This window comes from Bombina bombina, chromosome 3, assembly GCF_027579735.1.
Source record: "Bombina bombina isolate aBomBom1 chromosome 3, aBomBom1.pri, whole genome shotgun sequence".
In the NCBI taxonomy this organism is placed as follows: Eukaryota; Metazoa; Chordata; class Amphibia; order Anura; family Bombinatoridae; genus Bombina; species Bombina bombina.
In genome coordinates, this window is record NC_069501.1 from 501,408,928 (window position 1) to 501,422,218 (window position 13,291).

At 35.1% G+C, this 13,291-nt stretch overlaps 1 protein-coding gene across 1 annotated transcript in view; it reads left to right on the forward strand.

Annotated features, from left to right (window-relative positions):
- The window catches only part of DRAM2 (DNA damage regulated autophagy modulator 2), a 113,288-nt gene extending 102,834 nt beyond the window's left edge, over positions 1 to 10,454 (forward strand). The window contains exons 6-7 of the mRNA XM_053704733.1: positions 5,502 to 5,594; positions 10,317 to 10,454. Coding sequence (XP_053560708.1) covers positions 5,502 to 5,594; positions 10,317 to 10,397 — 174 coding nt within the window. The 3' untranslated portion in view covers positions 10,398 to 10,454. The remainder of the gene's footprint in view (positions 1 to 5,501; positions 5,595 to 10,316) is intronic.
- Positions 10,455 to 13,291: the final 2,837 nt, after the last annotated feature.

Here is a 13,291-nt window from a genome sequence, read left to right on the forward strand (position 1 = left end):
TCTCTGTACTCTGCTGAGTGGGTCTGTTTTTATTACACAGCGCATCGGGCCAGCTGTATAGTCACAGCCCGGCCCGACCGCACCATAACACTAAGTGCAGCTCGCTCCTGCTGTCAGACAGAGTGTTAGTGTTATGGTGCGGTCGGGCCGGGCTGTGACTATACAGCTGGCCCGATGCGCTGTGTAATAAAAACAGACCCGCTCAGCAGATCACAGAGAGCGGGTCTGAAAAACAGGCATATTTTAAAAAAAATAAAATGGAATATAAGGTTTAATAACGATAGCACTAATATAATGTTATATAATTCTGCACTATGTGCAGAATTATATAACATTATATTTTAGGTTTACTGACACTTTAAGTGGTTTACAATAACTAAAACGCTACACTTTTTTTCTTAGCATTTCTTATTTTAATGACTAATATAATTTTACAAAAATATCTACATACTTACTGTTCTAAGGTTAATCTTTGCTTTAAATACATCATTAAATCCTTACAATTTTCTTCCTTTTCATTAGTTCACAATGATCCACTTTATTTGGTGAAGTGTATTAAATTGTTTACAAATAGCTCCTTACTATTATATCAGCATTTGAATTAGCTGATTTTTTTTCTGTGGTATCCCTACCTATACTAAAAGTTTGTATACTTAAGTATTGGCTATAGAAAAGCTCTGCAAACATAGCCAGCAGAATAAATTACACTCCTCTTGGGAGGTAGAAGAGAGAAATAATAATTTAGTGTACAATAGCATTGAAATTAGCATATGAGCCTACCTAGGTTTAATTTTCAACAAAGAATACCAAGAGAACAAAGCAAATTTGATGATAAAAGTAAATTGGAAAGTTGATTAAAATTGCATGCCCTATCTGAATGATGAGTTTAATTTTGACTAGACTGTCCCTTTAAAGTGAATGTAAATTTTGATGCTAAAGTGCCCGGTTTTTAAAAATGTGATTAAAAACAGGGGAACTTTAATTAATCAAAATTTACATTTCACTCATGTTGTGAAAAAAAACTTACCTTTTAATCTTCACAGCAGCTCCAGCTTCCTCCGGTCGTCGCAAGCCATTTCTGATGTCAGAAATGACGGATAGGTCAACCTCCAATCACGGCTTCCCCCCCAGGGGAATCAGTGTCTGATTCAATGCCGTGATTGGAGGAAGCCGGATTCATCATTTTAGACCCAGGAAGAGGCTTTGCGACGGGTGGAGGAAGCTGGAGCTGCTGTCAAGATTAAAAGGTAAGTTTTTTTTTCACAGCACGAGTGAAATGTAAATTTTGATGAATTAAAGTGCCCCTGTTTTTAATCGAATTTTTAAAAACCGGGCACTTTAGCATCAAAATTTACCTTCACTTTAAAGGATTACTTTCTGTTATAATTTTTAAGCTAAACAACTAACATATTAAAGTTAATAAACATTAATTAAAACCTACTGACCTATATTTTCTCCAAAACGAAGTTTCATAACGTTCTAAAAGTTATATCTTTTATTCGCCGATTATGTCACGTTATCCTGCCCACAATTTTCAGCACTGTGTGTTCAAAATACTTAAACCAATAACTTTGTGTTTAAAGCGCCATTTTGAAACCTAGGTATTGTAAACGGATTGGTACAGAGCAAAGGATACCCACGGAGTGGGTTTGGAAAACAATTAAATTTGCAGACAAGATTTCTGATATACGGTAGAGATATGTTAATGAAATGCTATTGATAAAAAGCGTATTTGGGGTAGTTAGTTAGTAACAGGCATAGAAAATATTTACTTACAGTGGCCCTTTAAGTATAAAACTACAGGTGACACTGTACCTTTAACCCTATTGGAACGGTTGTGATCCCTTAGTTAATGAAAAAAAAAGTCTTGTCTCCTTTTTCCAATATAAGAAAAAAAGGTTTGAATCACCCCCATTACCTGAAAGACAATATAATAAAAAAAAAAAAAAAAAAAAATATATATATATATATATATATATACCACAACAATTGCAGCGTCGCGCTCTATCACCTCCTCCTTACACGCTGCACGCTCTCTCACGGCACTTCTCAGAGCTCCAATGGGGGGGGAGGAATGACGTCACCAAGTCTGCTGGATATGCTGCCGAGTAGTTACTGCTTGTCCCACAGTACAGGTATGTAAAAAGATACAGAAGTAACTCAGGCACCTCCAGTAGAATGAGATAAAACGAAAGCTTTATTTAAATCCAAGTGGTAAAAACAGACTAAAGCTTAGTCTATACTGACACAGCCTTAACTGTTAACATACAGTGAATAAGGACTGCTGGGTTCCTGCTGCAGACATGTTTCGTGCTAGGATAGCACTTGTTCACTGCTTACAGGATACCCAGACTCCTCTATGTTTAAATAGGGAATTTCTTAAAGGGACATATGCAATAATTCAATCATCCTTATTGTTCATTACATCCTTATTGATTTTTACAATTCTATGTGAACTTGGATACCAAATTTTGATACACTATCTCCAGTTACTACTATTAAATTTTAACTTTTAAATTGTCAAATTTTGTTAAGATTTAGTAAACACAGTATTATCAAAGAGAATTATTTTTGTGTATTTAGCAATTTTGTTTAATATAAACTGTTATTCAACATATTGATTCCAAAAAATATTGCTAATTCTCTCAGTAATGGTACCATAAATGATTTAAAGCCCTATTTATATAATTATTCACCTCTATAATGTGCACTTGTCTATATAAAATATATGTAACTTATAGACATACCTACTTTATTTAGAGACACCTAAATTAGTAAATTGGGGATTCATTAAGAGGAATTTTGAAAATTAAGATTAAAATTAAAGATAATTTAGGAAGATTTAGGAAGAATTAAAGGGGTATATCTATATACAAGATGTTGAGGTATATAGTAGGCTAAAGGAAAATCCAACTATCAAGTACAAGGAAATCTTGAGTAAAATTGTTAATAGGGCAAGAAATAATAATGTAATAACAGCAACAATGGTGGAAGCATTATTACCTGAGAATACCACTATTCCAATATACCATTACTTCCCCAAAATTCATAAAAACATGAGCAATCCCCCTGGGCGCCCCATTATCGCGGGTATTAATTCACTTAATGAGCCCCTGTCAGATCTCATGGACACCTATCTGCAACCCCTAGTTAACAAATTACCTAGCTACATTAGGGATACCACAGACCTATTGTTGAAATTGAGACATATAAAATGGAAAGAGAGTTATAGGTTCCTAGTGGCAGATGTAACCTCTCTATATACCTCTATAACTCATGAACAAGGGCTTAAAGCTATAGAGTATATGTTAACAAGCCAAAGCAATTATGATGACAACACTAAACAATTTATCATATACTCAATTGAATATTTGCTGACACACAATTTTTTTATGTTTGAGGGGAGCTTCTATCTCCAGAGGCGTGGAACCGCTATGGGGGCAAAGTTTGCCCCCTGTTACGCCAATCTCTTTATGGGATGGTGGGAGTGGTTCCACGTCTTTGGAGATGGTAACCCCCTCAAACAAAATGTCATACTATATGCCAGGTATATAGATGACCTGATTTTTATCATTGACAGCGATGAAAAAGGAGTTGAGAATTTCTGTGATTATCTAAATATGAATCAATGTGATATAAAATTTGTAGGGGAACAAAACACAACACAAATAAGTTTTTTAGATATAGACATCTTTGTGAGGTCAGGCTCTTTAGAAACTAGATTATTCAGGAAACAAACATCAGGTAACACTACCTTAGAATTCAACTCTTGTCATCCACGACATACAATACATGGTATACCAAAAGGGCAGTACATTCGAGCCAAGCGTTATTGCTCTAGTCCTGAAGACTATAACAAACAGGCAGACATCATAACCGAAAGGCTAATGGCCAGGGGCTATGATAGTAGTATATTAAAAAAAGCCCGTAATGAGGTTGATCTGATGTCCAGAGATATGTTATTAGTGTATAAAGCCAAACTTAGCAACACTGATAATAAAAAATGTAAGCCAAAATTTATTACAACATATAGTATGGAATATCCTGAAATATGTAAAATTATTAGACGCAATATTTCAATACTACAAACGGATCCAGGACTAAAAGACATTGTCAGAGAGGGATGTGATTGTGTCTCAAGAAAGGGGAAAACGATTGGAAATTATGTGTCACCATCTGATTGTACAAGGAAATCAGGCAATACATGTTGGTTACAACAACGAAAAGGTTTTTTTAAATGCAGAAAGAAAATATGTAAGACCTGTGACTATGTAACGGAGGGTGACACATTTATTTCAACTACCACAAATAAAACACATAAGATAAATTTTTATCTCAATTGTAATACAACTCATGTAGTTTACATGTTGACCTGTAGGGGGTGCCAAAAACAATATATTGGAAAAACCAAAAGATCCTTAAAGGATAGATTTCTGGCACATCTAAGATCTATTGAAGATCCCGAATCTGACACCCCAATTGCACGGCATTTTAGAGATAACCATAATTCAGATATAAAATTATTATCAGTTCAAGCAATAGACCATGTTCCACAATGGAGGAGAGGGGGTAGTAGGGAGGAGAAACTGGACCTAAGAGAGGTCTTCTGGATTTTTACAGCCAGTACCTCTATCCCCAATGGGTTGAATTTTAGAAGAGACATTGATCTATGTGTCTAACTAAATATATACCCCTTTAATTCTTCCTAAATCTTCCTAAATTATCTTTAATTTTAATCTTAATTTTCAAAATTCCTCTTAATGAATCCCCAATTTACTAATTTAGGTGTCTCTAAATAAAGTAGGTATGTCTATAAGTTACATATATTTTATATAGACAAGTGCACATTATAGAGGTGAATAATTATATAAATAGGACTTTAAATCATTTATGGTACCATTACTGAGAGAATTAGCAATATTTTTTGGAATCAATATGTTGAATAACAGTTTATATTAAACAAAATTGCTAAATACACAAAAATAATTCTCTTTGATAATACTGTGTTTACTAAATCTTAACAAAATTTGACAATTTAAAAGTTAAAATTTAATAGTAGTAACTGGAGATAGTGTATCAAAATTTGGTATCCAAGTTCACATAGAATTGTAAAAATCAATAAGGATGTAATGAACAATAAGGATGATTGAATTATTGCATATGTCCCTTTAAGAAATTCCCTATTTAAACATAGAGGAGTCTGGGTATCCTGTAAGCAGTGAACAAGTGCTATCCTAGCACGAAACATGTCTGCAGCAGGAACCCAGCAGTCCTTATTCACTGTATGTTAAAAGTTAAGGCTGTGTCAGTATAGACTAAGCTTTAGTCTGTTTTTACCACTTGGATTTAAATAAAGCTTTCTTTTTATCTCATTCTACTGGAGGTGCCTGAGTTACTTCTGTATCTTTATATATATATATATATATATATATATATATAATATACATATCAGTTTTAATTCTTCAATGATGGCGTTTTCATTCAAGCTTTTTTTCCATTAGGGCTACATACCTCATATCATCTGCACAATATCCGAATGGGTTTTGGCATTTTCATTCCTAAGTTTTTTCCTAACATACATTAGGGATTTTCAGGTATGTAAAAAAAAATTTAATATTTATATTTCTTAATATTGAAATTGTTAATAGCTCTCCTAGTATAATTTTTTTTTAGTCAGCTTATGACTTATGTTAAATGGCTCATGATATATAAATTCTATTTAAAGGGACATTAAACCCACATTTTTTCTTTCATGATTTAGAAAGAGAATGAAATTTTAAACAATTTTGTAATTTACTTCTAATATCTATGTTGATTCATTCTCTTGATATCCTTAGCTGAAAAGCATATCTAGATAGGCTTATTCATTGCTGATTGGTGGCTGCACATAGATGCCCCGTGTGATTGGCTCACCCATGTGCATTGATATTTCTTCAGCAAAGGATATCTAAAGAATGAAGCAAATTAGATAATAGAAGTAAATTGGAATGTTGTTTAAAATTGTATTCTCTATCTGAATCATTAAATATTTTTTGGGGGTTTAGTGTCCCTTTAAGCATTTCCTTTTTTATTTGGGGAATACTTAAAGGAACATTCTAGTGCTAAAATGACATGCTCTGATTAGGTGATGCATGTAATATCTGCATTACTAACTAGGGATAAACACATAGGTAAATGTAGTACCAGGGGCTGCAAGCATCACAGCTCCCCAGCAGAACACACCTGTTGAGCTAATCACAAGTGGTAATCATGCCGCCTGCCAATCACCAGCTATGTTCTGCTCAGGAGCTACAATTCTTGCTACTCCTAAAACCTATCGGCTAGATTACGAGTTGTGTGTTAGGCTTAAAAAGCAGAGTTGGCCAGTCCTAACGCTGCTTTTTAACGCCCGCTGGTATTACTAGTCTTGCAGGTACAGGTGTACCGCTCACTTTTTTTGGCCAGACTTGGAAATACTGCAAATCCACTTACGTAAATTGGTATCCTCTTTTTTCAATGGGACTTGCATAGCGCCGGTATTACGAGTCTGCCAAAAAGTGAGCGGTAGACCCTCTCCTGTCAAGACTGGTACCGCATTTTAAAGTCAGTAGTTAAGAGTTTTACACTACAAAGCCGTAGCATAAAACTCTTAACTAAAGTGCTAAAAAGTACACTAACACCCATAAACTACCTATTAACCCCTAAACCGAGGCCCTCCCGCATCGCAAACACAAAAAAAAATTTTGTAACCCCTAATCTGCCGAACCGGACATCGCCGCCACTATAAAAAATATATTAACCCCTAAACCGCCACACACCCGCCTCGCAAACACTAGTTAAATATTATTAATCCCTAATCTGCCAGCCCTAACATCGCCGCCACCTACCTACATTTATTAACCCCTAATCTTCCGCCCCCAATGTCGCCGCCACTATATTAAAGTTATTAACCCCTAAACCTAAGTCTAATCCTAAACCTAACACCCCCTAACTTAAATATAATTAAAAGAAATCTAAATAAATATTCCTATCATTAACTAAATTATTCCTATTTAAAACTAAATACTTACCTATAAAATAAACCCTAAGATAGGTACAATATAACTAATAGTTACATTGTATCTATATTAGGGTTTATTTTTATTTTACAGGCAAGTTTGTATTTATTTTAACTAGGTAGAATAGTTAATAAATAGTTATAAACTATTTACTAGCTACCTGGCTAAAATAAATACAAAAGTACCTGTAAAATAAAACCTAACCTAAGTTACAATTACACCTAACACTACACTATAATTAAATGAATTCCCTAAAATAAATACAATTAAATAAAATTATCTAAAGTACAAACCCCCCCCCACTAAATTACAGAAAATAATAAACAAATTACAAGATTGTTAAACTAATTACACCTAATCTAATCCCCCTAACAAAATAAAAAAGCCACCCCAAAATAAAAAAGCCCTACCCTACACTAAATTACAAATATCCCTTAAAAGGGCCTTTTGCGGGGCATTGCCCCAAAGTAATCAGCTCTTTTTCCTGTAAAAAAAATTACAAATCCCCCCCCCAACATTAAAACCCACCACCCACACAACCAACCCTACTCTAAAACCCACCCAATACTCCCTTAAAAAAACCTAACACTAACCCCTTGAAGATCACCTTACCGGTGAAGTCTTCATCCAAGCCGGGCGAAGTGGTCTTCCAGAAGGCATCTTCTATCTTCATCCATCCGGCGCGGAGCGGGTCCATCTTCAAGACATCCGACGCGGAGTATCCTCTTCATCCAACGGCTAACACTGAATGAAGGTTCCTTTAAATGACATCATCCAAGATGGCGTCCCTTCAATTCCGATTGGCTGATAGAATTCTATCAGCCAATCGGAATTAAGGTAGAGATGCAATCAGCCAATAGGATTGAGCTGGCATTCTATTGGCTGATTGGAACAGCCAATAGAATGCCAGCTCAATCCTATTGGCTGACTGCATCACCTTAATTCCGACCTCTCCCGGTAAGGTGATCTTCAAGGGGTTAGTGTTAGGTTTTTTTAAGGGGGTATTGGGTGGCTTTTATAGTAGGGTTGGTTGTGTGAGTGTTGGGTTTTAATGTTGGGGGGGGATTTGTAATTTTTTTTACAGGTAAAAGAGCTGATTACGTTGGGGCAATGCCCTGCAAAAGGCCCTTTTAAGGGCTATTTGTAATTTAGTGTAGGGTAGGGTTTTTTTATTTTAGGGGGGCTTTTTATTTTGCTAGGGGGATTAGATTAGGTGTAATTATCTTAACAATCTTGTAATTTGTTTATTATTTTCTGTAATTTAGTGTTTGTTTGTTTTTGTACTTTAGCTAATTTTATTTAATTGTATTTAGTTAATTTATTTAATTATAGTGTAGTGTTAGGTGTAATTGTAACTTAGGTTAGGCTTTATTTTACAGGTACTTTTGTATTTATTTTAGCTAGGTAGCTAGTAAATAGTTAATAACTATTTACTAACTATTCTACCTAGTTAAAATAAATACAAACTTGCCTGTAAAATAAAAATAAACCCTAAGCTAGCTACAATGTAACTATAAGTTATATTGTAGCTAGCTTAGGGTTTATTTTACAGGTAAATATTTAGTTTTAAATAGGAATAATTTAGTTAATGATAGTAATTTTATTTCGATTTCTTTTAATTATATTTAAATTAGGGGGTGTTAAGTTTAGGGTTAGACTTAGGTTTAGGGGTTAATAACTTTAATATAGTGGTGGCGACGTTGGGGGCAGCAGATTTAGGGGTTAATAAATGTAGGTAGGTGACGGCGATGTTAGGGGCGGCAGATTAGGGGTTAATAATATTTAACTAATGTTTGCAAAGCGGGAGTGTGGCGGTTTAGGGGTTAATATGTTTATTATAGTGGCGGCGACGTTGGGGGCGGCAGAGTAGGGGTTAATAAATATAATGTAGGTGTCGGTGATGTTGGGGGCAGCAGATTAGGGGTTCATAAGTATAATGTAGGTGGCGGCGATATCCGGAGCGGCAGATTAGGGGTTAATAATTATAATGTAGGTGTCGGTTATGTTGGGGGCAGCAGATTAGGGGTTAATAAGTGTAAGATTAGGGGTGTTTAGACTCGGGGTTCATGTTAGGGTGTTAGGTGTAGACATAAATTTTATTTCCCCATAGGAATCAATGGGGCTGCGTTAGTGAGTTTTACGCTGCTTTTTTGCAGGTGTTAGACTTTTTCTCAGCCGGCTCTCCCCGTTCATTCCTATGGGGAAATCGTGAACAAGCACGTTACACCAGCTCACCACTAACGTAAGCAGCGCTGGTATTGGAGTGCGGTAATGAGCAAAATTTTGCTCAACTCTCACTTCTTGTCTGGTTTGTAAAAACTCGTAATACCAGCGCTGCATGTAAGTGAGCGGTGAGCATAAACTGCTCGTTAGCACCGCACAGCCTCTAACGCAAAACTCGTAATCTAGGTGTATGTGTTTAATCTAACCACAATTCCACATAAGTATCTAGTGCCAGTAATCAAAATCAACAAATCACATGATCTAATCATTTAGATTATATATTTTGCTTAAAAACACATTGCATGTTATAATTTGTGCCATTTATGCTTAAAAATACACATATTAAAGAGGCAGTATACACCAATTTTCATATAACTGCATGCAATAGTCACTACTCTAAAGAATAATATGCACAGATACAGTATAAAACCTTTTAAAAACGTACTTAGAAGCTCCCAGTTTAGAACTGTTGAAAAGGTTAGGCTGGGACACCAACTTTGGTGCTTGGAAGGAGTCTGTAAAAATGTATAGTTTTGCTTATTTATAAATATCATTGTGCTGATTTTCAAAGAAAAACCCCCTGCATTGGCTATATTAATGGATCACCTACAAAACATTTATGCAGTTGCTGAGCAATTAGAGGTCTTTAGAAGTTTGCATTTTTTAATGTTGTTAATGGTTGCACATGTCTATGTTAACACTGCTATTCTCATTTTATTAATGCTTTTTGGCAGTGACGTGGAATTTTGTGCTGCCCTAGGCACTCAAAATTCTGCTGCGTGTGTGTGTGTAGTGAGTGTGTAGTGTAGTGTGTATGCAGTGAGTGTAGAGCAGTGTGTGTATGTGTGTGTTTAGTGAGTGTGTGTAGTGCTGTGTGTGTGTATATGTGTATGTAGTGAGACTCAAAAAGTGCTGCCCCACAAAAATTCTGCAGCCCTAGGCAAGTGCCTTGTTTGCCTAGGCCAAAATACGCCACTGCTTTTTGGTAACTTATTAAAACACTATGTTACGTACTTCACATCACAAGTCAAATAATCTTTTTTTTTTCTTTTTCAGAATATTTTAATTCATGTAGATGTTACATTACCAGGTGATGAAAGTGATGAAGAAAGGAATATTGTCCACAGTGATATATAAAGTGTATATCTAAAGTGGTTCCAGGAATAAAAATAATAAATTACTCTCTATTTTTTATATTCTAGTATATATTGTTTTATTATTTATTGCTACACCTTCAGTATAGGTATTTTGTGATTAATTCAAATTAACACATTTTTCAGCTGGGTTCCTAGACTTTCTGGAGATGGGATCTACATTTTTATGAATTTTTCCATTTGATCTACTTGTACATTTGCCAAGCTTAAAGGGACATAATACCCATATGCTAAATCACTTAAAAGTGCCACAGCATAGCTGAAAAAAGCGAACAAGAAAATATAACCTGAACATCTCTATGTAAAAAGGGAGATATTTTACCATAAAACATTTTCAGCTCACAATAGTAAATGCTTTGTAAACAGTTATCTTTCAGCTACTGTCAGTTAGTTGCATGTTAAAAAAAACAGCCAATCAGCTTCATCATTGTTGATGTCACACTTTACTGTGATCTCATGAGATTTTACAGTAAACATTCTTAAACTAAGAAGGGAAATAACATGACTGTGCCTGCACATGACCGGACTAGCATCCTGATTGGCTGCTTAAAGTCCCTTTACAATGGAATGTGGCTACTAAGGAAACATACCTCCCAACATTTCAAAATTCAAAAGAGGGACAACCCCCCCGCGGCAAAAAATTTGAAATGTGGTGGGCGGGGCTTAAAAAAATCATAAGACCAAAGTAATATATATAAATTTCTAAATAAAGTCATATATTTTAATATACTTAGGCAGCAAATCAAGCACAAGCTCAAACCACTGGTATGGCTATGTGAGCTATGTATTTAATTAGCCTTTGCAAAGATATTGCTAAATATGTTTATCTTAATTGGACATTTAATAATAAATTATTTAAAACTGCTCTCTGCATTCACCATTAATATTCTAGATTCTGGCCTTTAAAGTCAGCAAAAATGCACAGTAGCACACTACATAGCATACACTTATACATGCAGATACACACACACTACATAGCATACACTTATACATGCAGATACACACACACTACATAGCATACACTTATACATGCAGATACACACACACTACATAGCATACACTTACACATGCAGATACACACACACTACATAGCATACACTTATACATGCAGATACACACACACTACATAGCATACACTTATACATGCAGATACACACACACTCCCTAGCATACACTTATACAGGCAGATACAGACACACACATTACATAGCATAAACTTATACATGCAGCATACACTTACACATGCAGATACACAGACACTACATAGTATACACTTATACATGCAGACACACACACACTACATAGCATACACTTATACATGCAGATACACACTTATACATACAGATACAGACACACCGTTATGGATACAGATAGACACACGCACTACATCATATATGGGTATCTGTAATTCATTGTATGGGGTCCTGGGGTTGGCAAGCACATTAGCTGGCAGTCTGCGGCTGCCACTGTTCGTTACCCTGGTATTAGCACTGCTCATTGTATAAAACTGAAGGCATGCTAGTATTATCATCAGGGGTTAGACATCATCACTACCAGAGGTAGGTTAGAGAGGTCACCATTACCCGTGGTCAGTGTGTATACAGCCTTCTTACTCCTGCTTAACCCACACACCATTCCTTTTCCACAGGCAATCTAACAGGTATCTAACCCTGTGAGAGCAAAGCCAGCTGCTTCTGAGTATGGGCCCAATAGAATTTAAAAATATATATATATTTTTTTTTTTAAATGCCTGGGGCAAATCGGGACAGATGGCTAGCAACCCGGGACAGGGGGATAGACCCCTAAAATCGGGACTGTCCCACGAAAATCGGGACAGTTGGGGGGTATGAGGAAATTTTAAGGTAAAATATCTTTCGTTTCTTTTACATGTTCAGGTGATATTTTCTAGTCAGCTTTTTACAGCTATGCTGCAGCATTTTTAAGTGTTTCAACATTTGGGTATCATGTCCCTTTAAAGGAACACTAAATTCAAAATTAGACTTTCATGATTTATATAGAGCACACAAATATAAACAATTTTCTAATTAATTTCCATTGTCAAAAATGTGCACCTTCTTTAATATGCACATTTTCTGAAGCATCAGCTCCTACTGAGCATGTGCAAGATTCACAGTATATACTTATATGCATTTTGTGATTGGCTGATGGCTGTCACATGGTGTAGGGGAAAGAAAATGTAACTAACTTTGAAATTTGTCAGAAAAAAAATCTACTACTTATTTAAAAGTCAAACTAAGAACTTTTGCACTGTATTTTTAATATGCTTTTGTTAATTATACAATTCTATATTTAGTGGTCCTTTAAATAAATTTGAGATTACAAGTATAATAATTTTGTGCTAATTCACAATTTATTCATGTAAACATTTGTTTTTATGTAGCAGAATATATTTGTGTAAAATATATTTACAAACTTCTGTGAAACTTATAGCCGCTTGCCACTTTACAGGCAGAATTTTTTTGTTGTTGTTTGCAGAATGGGTCCTGCAACCCGGGCATTTTTTAGAGCAAGCTGCAGTTCTCTCTCAATTTACTTTTATAAGTCAGGTAACATATTTTTGTGCAGTTTTGATTTTTTATTTGATTGTTTACATCTCCTGCTGCATGCTTAGGTATATTCTAGCCCCACCACAGTGAAGTAAATGATTAAAGGGATATGAAACCCAATTTGTTTCCCTTTTTTTTTTCTTACATGATTCAGATAGAACATACAATTTAAAGCAATTTACTCCTATTATAATTTTTTCTTAGTTCTCTGGGTATCTTTATTTAAAAAAAACATAATTTATGCTTACCTGATAAATTCCTTTCTTCTGTAGTGTGATCAGTCCACGGGTCATCATTACTTCTGGGATAT